At 40.4% G+C, this 20,393-nt stretch overlaps 1 protein-coding gene and 1 long non-coding RNA gene across 2 annotated transcripts in view; both read left to right on the plus strand.

Moving 5' to 3' along the window:
- Fam81b (family with sequence similarity 81 member B) overlaps positions 1-8,707 on the plus strand; it is a 60,410-nt gene extending 51,703 nt beyond the window's left edge. Inside the window, exons 7-9 of the mRNA XM_050122213.1 lie at positions 2,212-2,347; positions 3,942-4,137; positions 8,430-8,707. Coding sequence (XP_049978170.1) covers positions 2,212-2,347; positions 3,942-4,137; positions 8,430-8,563 — 466 coding nt within the window. The 3' untranslated portion in view covers positions 8,564-8,707. The remainder of the gene's footprint in view (positions 1-2,211; positions 2,348-3,941; positions 4,138-8,429) is intronic.
- A 2,576-nt stretch (positions 8,708-11,283) lies between these two features.
- On the plus strand, positions 11,284-20,072 carry LOC126488597 (uncharacterized). Its single transcript, XR_007588751.1, has 3 exons — positions 11,284-16,736; positions 18,076-18,149; positions 19,937-20,072. It is a non-coding gene; the product is annotated as an uncharacterized lncRNA (long non-coding RNA).
- Positions 20,073-20,393: the final 321 nt, after the last annotated feature.

Here is a 20,393-nt window from a genome sequence, read left to right on the forward strand (position 1 = left end):
GCTGTGGGAATGGAGTCAAAACTTGCTGTGTAGGTGCCACCAAGTTCTGGTTCTTGGCCATGATGCTCTCTGAGGACTGAGGGCTAAGAGTTTACAGGTTAGGGAGGGCATCAAAGAGCCACCAAACATCCTTGGGGTGGCCTCGAAGCTGGCCTGTGAAACTTGTTCTGAATTTTCTCCTGAGGACTTTGGTGGGTTTGGTGTCCTGGACAGGCTTGGGATAGCCTGGTTTCTCTTGGTAGCCATTGTCAGGGATGCTATGTCCTGGAGCACAGGTAGAAGGTCCTGAAGCTGTGGCAGGAATTGTGGGTGGCTCCAGGGTGTTAGGAGGCAGAGTGCAGTCCCCAGGAGGCAGGTAGCTCTTAGTCACTCGCTCAGGCAGCCCAGGCCACTCACAGATTCTCAGTGCCCAGATGAAAAACTCTACCCAGCCAAGCTGACGCTGGCGCATAATGAAGAGTTCCCAGAATGCATCATGGTCCCCTAGTTGCTTGTAGGAAGCCCACAGTCAATCCTGGTAACTGGCTGTGAGGCAGAGCAGGTAAGACAGGATCTCCAAAATGTCAAGACAACAAAGCTTGCTGTGGTTTGTTGTGCCCAGATTACGACCCCCAGAGAGAGACCACCAGAGAGGCCCAGACTATAATAAGCAAGGTTTAATTAGCATAATACAAACATGTTTGGAACCCATCTCTGACCCTGCTGCAGTGAGGTAGAGAGGAGCTGTATCTCCTCTGTGGGGTAAGCTTTTAAAGGTGTAACTACAAAGAGGCTTTTTGAAGCTGCTTTTGGCACGGATGTGAGGTCCTTTGCTCTCTCCATCCTTCTTTGTTAGAGAGCAAGGCCACACCGTCCCCGAGTCAGGCCATCCTTTCCCATCCTGGCTCTGTGCTTTGTATTCTCCTGAGTCGGGAGGGGCCACTGTCCTTCCTGGGAGCATGAAGCTAGCCTGGGGTTTCTAATTTTAAAACATTTTGCTAGGAATTTTTTTCTTACCCCTTTGAGAATAAGGGGTGAGGGTCCCACATGGTTGTCACGGATATACTTGTAAGTCTTGACCTCACCAGATGTCATGGCTGCTCAGCTTCTGGAGTGGACTTTGGCCCTGGGGAGGATAGGACCGACTGAGAGAGATGGATGAAAGAAAAGCAGATTAGCTAACCGACAGATCTTTACAGTGTACAAAAGCATTATCCCACAACTCACAAGCCTCCATGATTCCTCTCCTTTCTTCTCAGATCTGCATATCCCCTGTGAGCCACTCAGCCACTCTACAGTGACTTTTTATATTAAGTTCTACCTGCTTACGATGCTTTTCACCTCTGAAACAACGTTCACTTCCAGTTTTTAAAATCTTCTGTTGTTTGTTAATGTTCTTACAGTTCACAGCATCAGCAGCCCTTTCTATAAGTCTGCTGCTTCAGGCTTGTTGGTTTGTTTGTTCTTTGTTTTGTTACATGACTAACTCACACAAACGATGCCTCCAGCAGCCTCAAATCCATCCACACAGATCCACCGGGCAGAGAACATAATGATTTGCCGGGGAACATGCTCCCTAAGCCAAACCTTAGACGCTTCTTTCCAAGCTACACTTGGGGCTCCTGCCCCTTCCTCTACTGAACATTGCAAGTTCTTTTCCCTCAGAGTGGGGCTCACAAAGCAATGGTCAGCAAACTCGGGCAGCTGAACTGCCCAGAGGTGATGCATTTCACATTTCTGAATAATGTTTGTAAGACTTATACAGCACGACCTGAAAATATTCTGTGGGATTTGACTCTGGGTATACACAAACACAGCTTGATCAGAGCAGAGCTCTGTGCTTTGTGTTCCTTCTAGCTACTCTGATACCACAGTAGCAACATTGTTTGACACAAAAGACTACAGGCCTGAAACACTTACTTTCTGGCTCTTTACAGAAAAGATCTGTCACCTCCACCATGAAGTGACCTGAGTGTTTCTTCCCCTCACACAGTAAACTCAAGCCTTGAGTGATATCCACACGAATGATACCAACGTGCATTTCCATGTGAGAATGTTATCAGTGAGCTTACAATATACCTATACCATGTAATTTATATTATGGGGTATATGAAGAACAGAGTATCCCAAGTTATCCTATAATTACTTACCCAGGCACGTGGGACCATTATCTTACTGTATCATTTTAATGCTAAATTTTTTTAATTCACTCATCAAAATTGTTTTCCTTAGATTTAGCTCACTTTCTACAAATGTGTATGAAGAAATTGAAAACAATCAAAAATGGACAGAAAATCAGTTTATCAAGTACAGAAAAGACCACCTGGGTCATATAAATGAATGTCTGAAGGTTGTACAGGAAAAGCTGGTAAGGGGCTCCGCCATTTCATGGTTGCTGTCCTTGTGGTGGTCTGGGTGGCTGCACCCCATCCTTGACATTAATCTCTGCTGCATGTGAGCATATTTGAATTTTAACACCTCTGTAGGATCCGGTGCCTGCCTGTGCTCAAGGAAGCACCTCTGCAGATGTAGGAGCCTAGGTTTCCCAAAGTATGCTCTCCCTGGTATAGCAACAACAAACAACATGAAAACCTTCCTCAACCCAAACCTAAGAATCCCTGTCCTGGGGTCCTCCATCAGGAATCAGTGGCTCTGGACAAGTTCCCTAGGTGAAATTTGGCCTCATGACAGTTTGAGAGCTTCTGACAGACAAGAAGTTTATGCTGCCTTAAGCAGATGCAAAGTTTTGGGTTTTTATTTTGTTTTGTTGTTGTTGTTGTTGTCTTTGAGATAGGATCTTACTATGTAGCTCTGGTTGGCATGGAACTCATTATGTAGACTGGGCTGGCCCAGAGTTCACAGGGATCTACTTACCTCTACCTCTTGGCTGCTGGGATCATACCTGGAATAGATTCAAAGTTTTAAGAACTCTTTGCCATATCATAAAGATGAGAAGAAACTCCCAGTCTAGAGTGAGTAACAAGGCATTTGAGTGACATATCTATGTCCAGGCTTCTTTCTCCCACTCAGGCTGGCACTCCACATCTGCAGAGAAGGGCAGCACAAGGTCTACGCGGGCCGTGGCTGCCTGCCTACTGACTGTATAAATCCAGTTCTGAGAAGTTCATTAGCAGGGTGCCAGCAGTGCAGTAAACAATGTCCTTAGCCCACAGCTGAATCTGCACATAGTCGAGTGAGGTAGGAGCCAGGAACTGCACCAAATCTACAGCTTATCGTCAAGCCGCTGTGACTATCAAAGCCTATGTAGCAGATTCAGGGCTGCTGAGTGAGCCTGCTTGTTCAACTCCAAAAGCACCCGGATCCCTCTAGATGTCTCTAGATCATCCTATGAAGAAGAGAAAGACTGAGCCCACCATTCCTGGAGCAGGTAGCAGGAAACAGATTCAGAGGAGCCTTGCCATTTGTGCTCAGTTCCTCCTCCCTTACTCTCTATGGCTGCTGCGTTGCCCCCACTCACACGGGCTAAGCTTCCCTATTGTACTAGCTCCTGAGCTCCACCACAGATCAATTAAGTCAGAACTTCTTGGGGGAGGGTATGACCTACGAGTTGTAGAAAAATGAACAGCTGGAGTGGAAAGTCAGCCCTTCCCGCTGATTGGGGTCCACATGGGATGCAGACTCCAATGGAGTAGGGGTTAGTTCTAACACTTAGGAGCATTTCCAAGGAGCTCAGAGAAGGCAGTATCTACTATCTTCCTTGTGATACTACTTTAAATACCAGACTACAGTTCCAAACCTTCCAGGCACTTCAGCAACTCTAAGCGTTCAACATGTATAGCACAAGAGCCCAGAAACAACCAAGCGAAACAAAGGAATTAACTCACACTCATGACCACAGTTTGAGACAAAGTGTTGGTGTTTTCCATGGGAAACCAGCACTGTCTAAAAGCACAAGCTGTTCCTCTTTTCCCAAGAGGTATATCACATGATCTCTCTTTTAGGAAAAGTCTGAGATGAAAACAGAAGAAAAAGTGTTGCAGCTTTCAAGCAACTTGGAGAATTATATTAACTCCCAGAAACAGGAAGCAGAAGTAAACAAAATAAAACTCATAGAAAATAAACTATCCAAGAGGATGAACCAGATGGAAAAACGGATCTGGGGCGAACTAGAGAGGATGCAAAGTGACTATCAATCAGGTGAGCAGGGAAGAGCGGGCCTTCCTTTCCCAGCTCAGTTTCCCCCAAGTTCCTACTTCCAGCCGGTCTTGTCACTAGCGACATGGTCACACATTTAATCCGACTTCCCTAACCTTCTCACGGAAGGCCGGCAGAGTACTGAAAGGTATCGAAATGAGCAGACGGTCTTCTTTTCCACTTGGCGCTGTCACATGCCTACCACTGCTCTGAGAACATTTACTTTCTAAGATCTCTGCACCATAGAACTCGTGAGAGCAAGTTCTGCAGCTCACAAAGACCTGACTTATGGCTCCATTGTAAACTTAGAAGAAAATATTTTAAATATCTCCCGCAAGATAAAATTATTTCACTAGCCAGTAAGTTTACAGAGAGGGGTGTTCCGTGAACACCCCTTAAAGGGTCTCAAGGGACTTATTTAGGTATAAAATGGGGATACAGAACAGATTGTATGCCACTGCAATCCAGTTGCTGTGTCCTGCTGTGCTGTCCAGGGGAGCAGGGGCCCAACCACCTGAGCAAGAAAGTAAGAGCATGTGACTCCTCTCCTTAGCTTGTAAGCGGCACATATGCAGACAAGACCACTGTTACCATTCACGGGTGACCAGAGACTGCAGCCGCTGGGAGATACACCATGCAGAGAGAGAGCCTGGGTATAGAAATTATTTAGTGAGTATTGGGAAGGGCATAAGAGTAAAAAGTTATGGGGTGGGAGAAAGTGGAGGGGGCAGAGAGAGTGGAAAGAGAGAGTGGGGAGAGAGAAAGAGATGGAGAGGAGGCAGGAGGGAAAGGGAAGGTTGGGAGTGGGCAGGGCTTGTCTCTTAAGGGGACAGGGTACACAGGTGACAGGGCAGGCCAGCAGATTTACTACAACAACCATGCCCTAGGGCTTGCTGCCCCAAAGGTCATTGACTAAACGTTTTGAGGAAGACCCTCTGACAAATCTCCAATAAAACTGGATGACCCACATGATCCAATGTTTTAGAGGACTTCTGTTGCAGCTTCCTCTGAGTTCTACATCCAGAATAGCTTCAAGACTGCTGGCTGAGATGATCCAGCCTCACAGACTATTCCAGTCAGGACTTGATCATAATCCTAAATTTTCTTCGGGTCCCCATAAGATTATCAGCACCCCCAGTCAGTATGAAGTAGCCTAGAAAACTATACCCACATTCTCCCCAAAAATGGATTATGGATGTTTGTCTTTGTTTAGTATGTTGGTTACAAGTTGTTATGGATAATGGTCAGGGAAAAAGCTAAACAAAGGAAATTAGATTCCAAGTTCTTGTTTTGAAATGAAAAAAGGGGGGAGATTAGATATAACAGGATAAAAGGATTATTGAATCTACTCTGAAAAGAAAAAGGGTAGATATAGATTTAATAGAAAATGGTAGATTATTGAATCTACTTTTAAAAAGCAACTATTAGTTTTAAATATTTTACATTGGATTGGACTTTTGTATATTGTATACAAATTTTTTATATTGATACAAATTTGAGATTAATTTTTGTTAGAACATACTATACATAAAATTTTACTCTTGTTTCTAGTATTGTACCTATAGAACTCATTTAACAATGTAACATAAATTTCTAGTAGTTGAAAATTATTATTATTATTTAGGATATTAAGAAAATATAGATTAGTAGTTACTCACCTAAGATAATTGCATTGTAGTCACAGTAGGTATTTTTCAAGGTCAAACAAAAATACATTTTAGATAGCCATGTATTTTCAAACACTTCAGAGTTCTACAGAATATAGCATTTAAGATTCTTTAATAACCTAGGTTCTAGTATTTTTATGACAATGAGACATGTCTGCTCCTGGCAGCCCCAATCTACTTCAGAGAAGATGATGGGCATCGAAGAAACTCCACATAGAGTTTCCTTTTTTGTGGCAAAAGTAAGCCACCGGGCAAGAAAATGACCCTGCCTCAACTTCTGACAGTATGCTGTCCTAATTAGACAAGCAGGACACAAAATATCCTGCTTCACAGAGAGTCTGTCAAATATGCCAGGCCTGTAGGATGAAGATGGATCATGCCCCGATGTTGCAGAGGAACTTTGGGCGACTGTCCAGGCAGCCAGCTGTTTCTGTCATTACTCACATTTTTTGGAAGTCGCTTGCTTGCACTTCCTGCTTACTCAGTTAATATTATTTCCTTCTTGGGTCTCTGAGGTAAAGACTAGATAGTTATAGTTTCCCTTGTTTATGAGGCACAGAAAAGAAATTCACTAAAGAAATGTAAAGTATGTAAGGTTGAAAGATATCAAAAGATAGGTTTGGATGGTAATGCGAGTTATGATAGAAAGTAAATTAGGTACAAAACTTTGGACTCACCACGATAGGACAGATATAGAGTATTTCTCTGAATTTGTCAAATGCAAATGGACTATACATTGTTGCTATATTCATTGCTTGTATAGATTATGTAGTTATTGTGCTTATTGTATAGTTTTTCTTGTATTAGTTATAGCCTTCCTTTTTGTTTTAGACAAAAAGGGGAAATGTAGCAGAATTTCATTTGTATTTTAATAAATAAAGCTTGCCTGAAGATTAGGGAGTAAAAAGCCCCACTGATCAGTCTTACAGCAGGCAATGGTAACACATACCTTTAATTGCAGTAGCCACATTAGATGCCATAGAAACTGGGTGATCCATGGTTTTTATCCCAGTGGTGCACGCCTTTAATCCTAGAGAGGATTAAAAAACAGGAGGAGACAGTCTCTCAGGCACAGTTTCATTCTGAGATTCCTGGAGGCAGGATTGCCATTCCAAACTGAGGTTGAGGTAAGAGCCAGTGGCTGGCTATTTTGCTTTTTAGATCTTCAGGTGGAACCCAAATTTCTTTCTCTGAGTATTTAACTAATCATGTTTCAGGATCAAAATCCTATAACACTTCCTCCTTTTATCTAAATAAGAAGGTTTTTATCCTAACATAAAACAATCTACAATAACAGCAACTACCAAGCATTGTGTAGAAGAAAGGTGATAATATAAGCAAAGATGAAACCAAAACCAAGAACAACATAAGCAAGAAACACATTCCAAATATCCAGGCCTTAATAATTAGCAAAAAACAGATGTCCTATCCTGGAGAGTCTAAGTCTTATGCCCTAGCTAAAATATGAGAGGATTGTGACTGTAACTATCTAATCTTCAACCCCATCAAAAACCTGAGAAGGAAAATAATATCATCTAAGAAAGAAAATAATATTACTTGAGCAAGCAAGAATTGCAAGCAAGCAACTTCTAATAGATGCAAGAACTGACAAAAACAGCTAGATGTCTGGTCAGTCAACCAATGTCTTTCTTCAATGTTATGGCAAGGACTTAGAATATCTAACAGGCCATTTTCAGAAGCAGGAAAATTAGAAAGACTGACCTACCCTGACTTGGCAAGGTTCAGTAGTCAGGTTTCCTTGTGTCCTGCTTGACTGGTTTGAAAAGCATGCTTACTGTCAGCAGTCAAGGCAAGGGCAGTTCTTTGCCCAATAGGCCAGTTTTGCCAAGAAGTAGAAAAGCTCCACATGGAGTGTCTTTGGTGCCCAGCATACTCTTGGAAATAGATTGGTGCTTCCAAAAGCAGTAGTGTCTCACATCAACGGAATTTTAAGTTATTAAAACATTTAAATGTCATATTTTGTAGTTCTTTGAAATGTTTGAAGATTACCTATCTATATGGAATATATCCTTGTACATCTAGAAAACATAATATAAGTACTACAAACATGAGTGACCACTAACCTGTAATTCTTAATACCCTATATAGCTTAAAGACATAAGCTTTACATTGTAAAAATAAAGATGAATATCATAAGGACAATGATCTCAAATTTGTGACAATATATAGAAATATCTATATCAGAAGTAGAAATGTATAGTACAATATGACAAAAATCCCTTAATTTGCATCAATATTCAAAATATCTTAAAAAGAAGTAGAAACATAATACAATATGACAGAAACAATTTTACATTTGTATCAAAATACAAAAATATTGTAAACAGAAGTAAGAATATATACAATATGACAAATATAATTATAAATTTGTATCAGTATATAATCTTAGACGATCATGCAAATGTAATTTTACAGAAGGGAAAGAAACCAGTTTTCACAATAAATCCAGATTCCAGCTAAGCTGTTATGAACTAATTCATCTTTGTATATTTTTAGATTTGTTCTAATAGAATTTCATGTGCTTTGAGTTAAATGAGGAACAATTGTGGAAGGACTGCTGAGGGATCTAATGGATTGTTTTAGTATATCTATTCTCTTTTCTTCTAGGATTCAAATCAATTCATGACTCCATCAGCTCTCTCCAACAAATACAGAAAACAAAAATGGATTTAGAGAAATATAAAGTACAGAAAGACCTGAAGAAATTACAGCGTAAAATTGTGGAACTCCAGGAAGTATAACTTTGAAGTTACTTTCTTTTTCACTAGCTAGTTGTGAAGAAGAAAATTAAGATCTTTAGGATATTGATTTCTTCTAGTGTTTCTTATCACCTCCTAAAGAAACTGATATACCAGGAAAAAGGCACAATAAATCAAAAAGCTTCATGATGTCTTTAATTTATTAATGAAATATTAAGTAATGTCTTTACATGCACATTGTTAAATTTTTATTTGCCCACAAATAAGGGAGAAGGTATCTATACCTAAGTTCATCTTTGTGGCAGAGCAGTGATGAACTAGACTACTGACTGCCAGAAAATAGCAGCCAGTGTGTGGTTATAGTCTGTTGTGCATTACAGCAAACTATATCTCCTTTTCAAAAGAAACATTTCTATTTTTTAGCACTAGCATTTGAGATCCAAATACTTTACACATTTACAATCAAATTACTTCATAAACTATAAGGGAAACATCTGTGGAATGTATACATCAGAAGGCTAATTTACAACTTCTGACCCAGAAAATGCTCTTTTCTAAGAAAATCAATGTCTATAGGAAGTCTAATTTATACATATTTAAAATATATTGTTATTGTACTCAGTATGTGTCAGAATTGTAAGTACTAACCCCTAAAAAACAAAATAATATACTAGCTTCCACTAAAAATATTCCACAACATTAGGCTATATGGTAAATTCAGAAGTACCTCAAAAGCATTGATTTCTTTTTTTTTTTTTTTTAAAGCATTGATTTCCTATCAACTCAAAACACAGTTTACGTGCAGAGCTGTTATGGTTTCATATCTGTTCCTGTGATAAAACATCCTAACCAAAAAGCAGCTTTAGGGGAGAGAATGGTCTCTTTGGCTTACAGCTCAGTGCAGAGAAACTGAGCAGCAAGGGTTTGAAGCAGTCATCCCAGCACACAGTTAGGGACGGAGAGAAATGAACGCACAAACCTTTCACATGCTTTCTTGTGTTCATCTGTCTCCACTCCTCCACAGTTTAGGACCCCCACCTAGAGTACCACTTGCTAGGCATCGTCTTCCTGCACCAATTAACTTAAAACAGTTCCCTACAGATATGTCCACGGGCCAACTGCACTGTAGATCTCTCACTGGGGCGCCCTTTCTGGGCAAGTCTAGGTTGTGTCAAGTTAATATTAAAGTTAATCATTACAAGAACCATTGGTATAAAGCATTTATATTTATGAAAAATAAAAGCAAAATATTTGTGGCATACACTATTTGTGCTGGAATAAGAACTAATTTCTATTCACAGAGAATTTTGTAAACCTGACAAGGGACCTCATTAGCAGATTTAGGAACTTTCTTGGGTTTCCAGAACAATAACAGTTTCTCCCATAATAAAGAACAAGTTTACCTCACAAATATTTTACCTATACCCACTTCTCTAATTTTTTAACCATGTAAAGCATCTCCATTTATTGTTATCAGTATATACACAGTATTTATACAGTATATACTGTAATTGGAGGGAATTTCATAGTAGATTTAAGAGTTCAAAACATGAAAGTCTCCTTTGTAATCAAATATCATGCTAGTATCAAGATCTGATAAAAATGTTACAAATGTTTGTAAATCATCTAAAAATACATTCAAAATTTTATTTTCAAAATGGTCACAAGATATGGACAGGTAGCAGAATATAATAACCAGTGGAAGTATAAAAATGTTTAACTTTAATATTAAAGAAAAATCAAAGGAGCTATTTATACTTGATAATATTGCATGGACAAGAGAGACAAAGCAAAAGTTCTCAGTAAGTACTAGTAAGCCTATAAACTAGTACAGTGACTTAGAGGGCAATTGGGAAGCATCTATTAAATGTTCTCTTCCTTTCCTCTCCTCTCTTCAAGTCCCGACTCTATCATGCACATACCCTTCAGACCTACAATTCCAAACCATAAGTTCACATTATAGACAAACGATCCCAAAGACCTTCTAAACACACATCCAGGACTCGCGCCCAGAGCTTCTGAAGCTGAAGAACCTGTGAAGGGCATACAACATCTAATCTCTGTTTAGGAGACAGCAGAGCACTGGACCTCTCTCCCCTTGCATTATTCCACTTAAGTTCACCCAGGAATCTTACCCGCTTGAATAAGCGCTTTTTATGAGAGGCCAAGACAGAGGCATGGCATGTACTCCATGTTGAATGTGTTTGCTTAATCATTTAGGAAATGTTGGGCTCCTCTCCCCCAAATGCAGGCTAATGTTGGAGCACTGTAACTCTGCAATCATACACAGAACATATGATAAAGTGGCTCGTATGCTTTTATATACACAGTCTTGGATAGTGTAAGGGTACTAGTGTCTTCCAGAATTTACTCTCCTTTATTAGAGCCTGCTCCTGGAAAAATCTCTCAACATTAGTAGTAGCAGTGACTAAAGCGGGGGTGGGGACTACATCAAATGAAAAGGTTTGCAAAGATCAAAACATGAGAGGACAGTGTGGGGCCACAGAGATGACTCAGTGGATGAAAACATTTGCTGCGTTGTGATCCCAGCACCCACATAAAAAGTTGGCATGTCCACATCTGCCCTTGCAGTGGGCTGAGACAGGAGGATCTCTGGAGTTTATTGACACTGGTATAACCCCAGGTTCCATGAAAGACCCTGTCTCAAGGGAATGAGAAGAGCAACAGAAAGGATACTTAGATGTGTGTATAAGCACATGCATGCGTGTACACACACACACACACACACACACACACACACACAGCACTGCAGAATATGGAAACATGGCTGTCCTTTGACATCAGCAGGTATGATGATCCATGCATATTGAACTCTCATGTAAAATCATGCAGCATTTGCTGAAACCTGTATATTTTATTTGTTCCAGTGTTGGAGTGACTCCAAGGTTTCATGTATACTATACATATACTCTACAATCCAGCCACATGCCTTGCCATACATGTTCTTTAAAACCTCACTAGATTACTTATATCTAATGCAATGTCAGTCTTACATAGTTTTGCTAAACCAGTTTTGTTGTTGTTGTTCAATACAGGTTCAACTTTTAAAACGTTTTTTACCTATGATGGAATCCACAGATGAGTAACCTGCAGATACGGAGGGCAGAATTTATGTTTAAACCATATATTTGATAGGAGGCTAATATCTGATCTTATGACAATAAGAGTCTATAGAAAAGGCCAATAATTACATTTGCAAATACATGGGCAAAGCTATGATGAATGTTAAAGCGAGGGGAGTAGAGGGGAGATAGGTCTGGAAGGCAAGAAATTCAATATAGTCAGAGCCTAACATGTGTCCTGGAAGACAGGGAAAGGAGGAAAATGCAGGGAATGGGGGGAGAGGCTACAAGCTGGACAATGTAGGGATATGGGGGGACCAACCACAAAAGTCTTGTAATTCATGTTGAGAAAACAGGCTTTATACTAAGGACTCCAGATAGGCCCCAAGCAATTTAAATAGAAGAGTAACTAACCTTACTAGATTCGTCCTTGATATTGCTTCGCCTGGTGTATGTGGAACAGACAGGGTGGAAGAAGCACAATTGAGCTGAGAAAAAGGGAACTCATGCAGCCGGGCAGGGATTGTGCACCCAAGTTATCTGGGGACAGTCAAATCGTGTCCAGTGATTAATGAGAAAAGTGGCACCTCTGGATAAAATCTAGATGGAAATTAGCTTTTTGGAAGTCATCAGCAAAGAAAAGGCTACTGGAGTTATGAGTGGAGAAGACTTGCCTGGGAGTGGGTACCATGGGAGTGTGAATACTGTGAAGAACCAGGTGCTGAAGGAACAGCCCACAGAAGATAATCGATGATATAGCAGAAGAGGTGGCGTTCATAAGAGGCAGTGTCATCTTCGAGGGTTGTGGTGACTCATTAGCATTCTACTAGCGCTGCTTCAAGAATTGTTAGATTCTGCCTACCAAAGATGGCCGGTCCTCCAGTGTAAACAAGTACAGAAAGACTGAAATGCTTTCTTTATTGCTCCTCTATTTCATACATAAATACATTGCCCTTTCAAACACAGAGGGTGATGAGTTCCCCTTTCTTTGGAGGACCCTGCTTTTCTCTTCAGGTTCCTTTCTAGAACACAGATTGTGCCAAATTGTTATGGTACGTTCTTAATACAGCTTGTTAGAACAACTAATGTGTGCACATGTGTGCACACGCACACACACACACCACTCTTCCACATTTATTTGAATTACAGCAATGAAGAGAAACAGACATCATCAGCAATGATCATTTAGGTACATTCTACTTGCCTAAAAGTACAAATTCAGGAATGAGTTTTTCCGATCCTTGTAATTTTCCCCTAAAGTGGGGAAACTTACTGCACAAAGTTGTGAGATTGAATGAATGCATTGGCACACAGTAGGTATTCAGTCTGTCTCTCTGTGTGAGTTCTTGGGTACTGAAGGCCTGGTGGAAAACGGCTATTACAGAAAGTACATGAGCATGAACATCATGGCTGATGCAAATGTTTGGCTGCTGTCATGTCAAGATACTGGATGTTAATTTGGGTTTCCCTACAAGCTACTTGACTGGAACAAAAGCTTATTACTATTTTTTAATATTTACATATTATTCAGCATTTCTAGTTCTTGTTGTGAACTAGTGTCCAGAAAGCTTGCTCTAGAAAAGCCTTAAAATCACAAGCTCAGCACAGGAGCCTCACGAGATTCAGAAGTGTATTTACCTCCATCTTACAGAAGCTTCTTATTGTTAAGTCTAAAGCAGTCCCCCGAAAGGGACCACAAAAATGGCAGCCCACAGATGGATGGCTAGCCAGTTAAAAAAAAAAAAAGAAATAATGTAACTCAGCATTCCTCAGAACCTTCTGAAGCAGGTTTTATATCATAAAAAAAAGCCATGAATTCCTTATCCAGATGCCCATGCAGCCAACTCCAGCAAGGGCCTCTGGTTTCCAATGAACTCAAAGAAGACTGTAATGGGTCAAAGCCCTGGTGCTAGTTCCTAGGTTATTCTGGTTTGCACCCCACTTCTGATACTCCCAGGTTGTTCTGGCTCACAGGCCTCCCCCACCACTACCTGTCCACTTAAAGCTGGCCAGGCTCTCCCTCCATTTGCTGTTCTCTGGTGCTGAGAGATAATCTGGCAGTTTGGATCTACAACAAGCCTTTCTTTCTACCCTCAGAGTGATCCAGTTTGGTGGCTTCATTGCACCTTGCATATATACATCAGTGTAAATTTCTATCTCAACCAATATTTTTATTTCTCTGTAACTTCCTCTTCTTTCTCCATGAAAACCCATCTGTTCCATCTAGCTTCTTCCTTGTGTCCAGACATATTTGTGTCACAAACATAAGAGAAATCAACACTTTCAGAGATGTCCACACTCAGGAAAACATGTCTTTTACCCTGTACCCACCTGCCATCTTCCTAATTTCCCAACCTCTGAGCTATGTGTTTACAAAAGCTGTCTCTACTTTTACTTTCTAAGAGCATTAAACAGTGCAGATCAATCTTTTACACTAGTTTATTGAGGTTTTTCCAAAAAAGTTACAACTGCCTAAAAAATTATAAGCATTTTTTCTATATAGAGATTAAACAATGAGCATACTTTGCATGAACAAAGGGAGGGAATGACATTAAAAAGGCAGGGGCGTAGAGATTTGTGTTATTTAAGATTTACAAAACAATGCAAATTTAATGTGTGTGGCCTTATAAAAAGCACAGCCTGTTTGGCGCATTGCAGGAGCAAGCCAATTCAACCACTCACAGATGGTGGCTTCCCATGTGCATCTTCTGTAAGCACTGCTTTCCTTCCTCCTCTCAGATCTAAGACCATTCCCTACCTCTCTTTACCATGTGAGCCTATTGCAAGGGCTTCTATCCTAAGTACAGGGGTTGCAGCAACAGTTCGTTCTAGTACTTTGTTTCGTTCATTTCTGGTTCGAAAAACTTTGGTGACCTCACTAGAGCATCAGAACATCACTATTAGCTATCTAGCTAAGACTCTGAATTTATCAATTTATAGACAATTCAAAGACCAAAAGACAATATTTAAAGTCACAAATCTAGTTCATACTTAAAACACTCTTTAAAATATTTCATACATGCAATGTGTTTTGATCATATTCTCCTCCCAGCTTCCCCTAATTCCTCCCAGTTACACGCTCCCCTCCCCTCCCCAGAAACCATCAGCAGTCAACAGCACCTGAGCTAGGGGTGGAGTTTGGGAGCCTCTACCTGCTCCTGGCTGGACTGCTGACTGAAGGCTGCTGTGAGCTTCTGGGTGCAGGCATGCTGTCATTTCCAGCACGAGCTATTGCTCAGGTCGTCTCCAACCTCCAGTTTATAATCTTTCAGCTCTCTCTCCCAAAATAGTCCCTGATCCTCGGGGAAGGAGTGTGATGTGGCTGAGCACTCCAGACACGTGTACTCTCTATTTAGACCAGTTGTGAGTTCCTGCATTAATCCTGTCCACTGAAACTTCTCTGGTAAGGTCTGAGATCTGCACTGATCTATAGGTACAGAAATAAGAATTTAGAGGACAGTTGGCATTGTTCATTTAGCAAAATACTAGTAGTAGGTTCATTCTTTTGGTTTCAATCTACGGGCTAACTCTTGGCCAAATTTACAACACCTCCTGGTCTTAAATCCAATCAGAAAGCAGTTGGTTACCACCATATTTGTGGTTATACTGCAGCCATGGCTGTATCTTACCATACCTGCCATTTGATGTCACAGGGTCACAGCCGGGCAGGACCACTGACCCTTTCCCCTGGGCAGCCTACCTAGTACCTTCCAGTTAGAGGCCATTCTGGTCTACAAATTGAGTTCCAGGACAGCCAGAGCTGTTATACAGAGAAACCCTGTCTTGAAAAACCATATATATATGTATAATTATAGGGTTAGAGAGATGGCTCAGTGGTTAAGAGCACTGACTGTTCTTCCAAAGATGCCAAGTTCAATTCCCAGCAACCACATGATCTATAATGAGATCTGGTGCCCTCTTCTGGCCTGCAAGCATATATGCAGGCAGAACACTATATACATAATAAATCTTAAAAAAGAAAAGAAAAAGTAGCCAGGAAACCTCCTTGAATTTTCCATATCCTTTGAAGGTGTGAAATCTTCACCAATAGCATCTCGCCATCTAGTTCTGGTGAGCAGCCAAGAACAATGGCAATAGTTTGCATTGTTTAGGGAGTATCCAGGGCCCTTTGACTAACAGTGATGAACAACTTGGGGGATTTTCACCCTGGTAGCAGCTAGGATCAGTATCACCTGCCTAGCGTAACTCCATTCAAATTTCTTTATATGAATGTGTGTGTGTGTGTGTGTCTGAGAAGCTTTATGAAAATACTGTGTGTGCATAGTGATGTGTGTATGTGCTGTAGGAATTTCTATGCACGTAGCCTTTAAGTTACCCGCCCACTTGGGCGTGGCCTCATACTATTTATGATGATGTAAAGTGCACATCCAGCCTCTTTTCCTGTTGCTGGATTTGGTTGTTGTTCCCTGTTCCAGCAGAGGATTGTGGTCTGTGAGTCTACCCCTAAATAAATAACCCTCTATTATACTCAATTCTGCTAGTGTGGGATTTCTTTTAAGCATCCTTCCTCATGGATGTGGGTACACATGCTGTAGTGTGCCTGTGGAGGCCAGAGGACAACTCTGAGGAGTTGGTTTTTCCAGTCAACACAAGTTTTACAAATAGAATTCAGGATGACCTTGATCTGCTAAGTCATCCCACCAGTCTGGAACATATATCTTTGGTATGTGAGTATAATTTAATGCATTTAACAAGAGAATTAGATAGAAATACTTATTGATGAGATTTTATGAAAAAGGTATTTTATTTGCATAATAACTTTATTTTTGAAACTATAATTACATTTTTCCCCCTTTAGCTTTCTCCAATTCTTACCATGCAACCCCTTGCTCTGTCTCAAAAACCATTGTTGGTGTCTTGCTTTGTTATTACATAAGTGTGTGTGTATGTTCCCATATAAATAAATACAATCTGTTTGGTTCATATATTGTTACATGTAGGATGTCAGGGCTGAACATCCGACAGACCTGTCTTAAGCAATGATGAAATTGATGGACATGGTAACACAGAAGAGGGAAAACTCTCAGATCTCAACTCTGTATGGGCGCCTGTGGAGGCCAGAAGAGGGTTTGGGAGCTGAAGTTACAACAGCTGTAAGCTGCCCAACAAAAGTAAGTCTTCTGGAAAGTATCAGATGCTCTTAACCCCTAAGCAACCTTCTTCGTTGCTTGTTTCTTAGTTTCATTGCTTGTTTCTTAGTTGGCCATACAAAGTAACCAATTTTATTATGGGCATTAAAAAATATTTATTCTTTGAGAATTTCATCCACAAACCCAAGGTATTTTGAACATAACCACTCACATGTCCACTCAAACTTCCTCAGTACATCCCCTTACCAACTTCATGTCTTTATTCCTTTTATAACTCACCCAAGTCCAGTTAGTGGTGACCATATACGCATCAGTGTTTCCTCAAGAAAATGACGCTCACCCAGCATCTGTTACTTCATGGCATGTTTCATACACTCTGTTTCGGTTGACCCTCCTCTTCCCAGGCCCTGCTTCCTGCTACCTGTACCCCCCTTACTGGTTGTCCCCTTTTTGGTTTCATGTCACATATATCCTGTTAGCCTTCCCTGCCTCCTTAGAACTTCCTCCCATCATGGCCACCTTCCTACCTTTATGACCCATTCCTTCACGTATACATGTATACAACTTAACATTAGGATCCATACAGGGGAGAGAACGGGTTTTGTCTTTCCATGTCTGGGCTACTTCAATTAATATACTAATTTCCTGACCTATTCGTTATCCTGAAAATTTTCTTTTTCTTTAAAGTCAAATAAAATGCCTGTATCTACACCACACATCCTGTCCTTTTACCGGCTCATGGATATCTATGCAGACTCCACCTCCTGGTGGTTATGAACAGAGGAACAATGGCTATTAACAAAATTTTCTACTTCAAATATTTTAAAGTAAAAAGTAGCATTTATGAAAGTATATAGCTATAGAGGGTATTCGGATAAACTAGAATTTGAAATATTGCTATGAAAAATTCCCTAATCAGCAATAGGAAGTTAAAAAATTACCACACAGAAACTATAGCCATGCCAGCAAGACAGCAAGAGTGGTCTCTGGGGCACGGCAGGTCTCTTGTGCCTGTTTTCTCAACTAAAAATGTAAAATGTAAAAATATATTGTACAAGATGAAATGTTCTGGCTTACTTCTCTCATATAGAGTCTATGATATATAAAATACATATTTTTAGGTATGTATGCAAAACCAGAACATCTTTGTCTATAAAGTGAGGTTCGTTATGAAACCTGGTGTTACCTTTTAGAACCAATGCCATGGGAGGAACTCAAAGAGGAGGAAGGAAGGGCTGCAAAAAAGCAAGAATAAAGTTGACAAAAACAAAACTTCCTAATTTTTCATTGTGCAAAAAACATATTTGTAATCTACACTGACTCATATCCTAAAACCTGCCTCATTTTTATGTTATTACAGTTATGTCAAAGGAGAAACCGAGCTGTGCTATGACTAGCCGCAGACAGTCATCTCAGTCTGTTTATTACCAGCAGGTAAACAAACAACTAACATTTTTAACTCTCCCAAGTTTTCCTATCCAGTCCTACTTTGTGCTGAATCCCAAATTAAAGAAAACATGTCAATTGCTCATATAGTTGCTAATATACAAAAAGAAAATAACACTTTACTTTTTTTCTGACCAAAAATAGAGGAGACACTGTAAAAACCATGACAAGTGATTCCAAGCAAATAATAGTGGTCCAGAACTAACTCAGAAGCTAAAGTGTGTTTCCTCCAAAAGATGACCATTGGGAGCTGAGTAACACTATCAGTATCTAGTTAATTAATAGTAGGTTAAGGGGGAAAAAAGACCAAAGAGAAAACACACTGTAATTCTAAAACCAAATGTGCAATGAAATACTGAGTATCAGTTCTTGGAGAAATTAATTTTAATTTAACTCAATTTTCCACAGTTTTATATTATAATGTTGACTTGTTTTGAACTGACTTTGAGAAGGTTGTTTGACATTAAAGGAGAAGTTAAAGAAAGCGGATTTTAAGTTTGGCACAGGATACCCTGCATGTATACAATCTAAATAAAAAAAAAGAGAGAGAGAGAGAGAGAGAGAGAGAGAGAGAGAGAGCTGCATTAAAGACATTCTTACCACCCCAATTTCCAGGAAACTCAGGTTTCAGGTCAGAACTGGCAAATGAATTCAAAGCAAGAACTGGCAAAAGAATCCAAAGGTTATCATTTGAATGTGGGTTGGAGCAAAGGCTAAACACACCATAAATGACCTTCAGGGCACAAATCCTAAGTAGAGGCATCTTCTTCCATTTTTCCAAGAGAAGGTTTCACTGTGGCTTTCGAACCTGTCCTAGAACTAGCTCTTGTAGACCAGGTTGCCTGGAACTCACAGAGATCCACCTGCCTCTGCCTCCCGTGCTGAAGGAAAGCATTTCCTACACCAGAAACTGGTCCCTTAATCTAAATGGGGAAGAGGGTCACCTTGGGAAGCTCATGATACCCACAGAGCAGGCGGATGGCAAGAGTCCACTCCTGCAGTGCATCTCCAGTGGCCTGTGGTCACGCTGTAGGCACTGATCCGCTTAGGAGCACGGTGTGTGTTCATCCGTACCAGTGCTAGACTGCTCCGCTCCATCTGGACCTGAGCTCTGATCCTCCCATCTAAAGGGATCTGCTTCAATAGCTGTCAGTGACTCTAGTGTTCCACCGCAGTGGGGAAATACCAGGTTACAATTCTGTCTAAGAGAAGAACCTCGAAGTACAACTTAATTAAAAGGTATTACCGATTCATATGATTTCACAAAATAATACAATGAGCCTGCTGGCTTAGCAAAAACACATACTAAATTATTCTGACACATACCTCTGTAGAGTCATCTGAAAAATTGTTGAGACAAGATCTCATTCTGCAATTTGGGCTGGTTTGGAATTCCTATGTAGGCCAGACTAATCTCAGATTCAGAGATCTGCCTGCCTCTGCCTCCCAAGTGCAGAATTAAAGGCATGCACCACCATGCCCACTGAAATACTGAAAACCACAATCCAAAGTAAGTGACATATAGGTTATTTAAATATATAAATTACTTTTGAAAAAAAATGGGTAATTCTGCTTTTAAATTTTTAAACACAAAACTTAAAAACTATGTCTCATATTGATAATATAAAAATGATTTTTGTTTTATTTCAGGTAATTCATGTTTTTTCATCATGAATGAAGAAACTGCACAAATAATAGTATCATTTTCAACAATTTTTTTCATTAATATTTGTTCTTAAATGCAAGCAGCTAACTGCACGTTCTACCCTTTACAGACATCCATTAGCAGTGCACATCTTACGGGCACTCGCGTGATACTCCTCTCTGGGTCTGAAGGGAGCCAGCTGACTGACTACTAGAGCACGTGCACACTTCAAGACTTGCTCTCATGAACTCTGGAGTTTAAAAAAGATTACAAATTTACTTTTTCATATTATTTGTAAAATGGCTACAAAGGCTTTATTGTGACAAGCAACCCTATTCTACCCATGCAAATGTAAAACAATGGTCTGTGCTGGGTGGCAGCGGCACACGCCTTTAATCTCAGCACTTGGAGGCAGAGGCAGGTGGCAGGGCAGCCTGGTCTACAGAGCAAGTTCCAGGGCAGCCAAGGCTACACAGAGAAACTCTGTCTAGGAAAGAAAAAATAAGCAAACAAACATACAAAAAACAACTAAGGAATGAGGACCATGTCAGAGATGTCATGTCTTTCAGGTTAAAAGCAGATCAAAG

Source organism: Alexandromys fortis, unplaced genomic scaffold, assembly GCF_014885135.2.
Source record: "Alexandromys fortis isolate MF-2015 unplaced genomic scaffold, M_Fortis_MF-2015_v1.1 scaffold_163, whole genome shotgun sequence".
Lineage (NCBI taxonomy): Eukaryota > Metazoa > Chordata > Mammalia > Rodentia > Cricetidae > Alexandromys > Alexandromys fortis.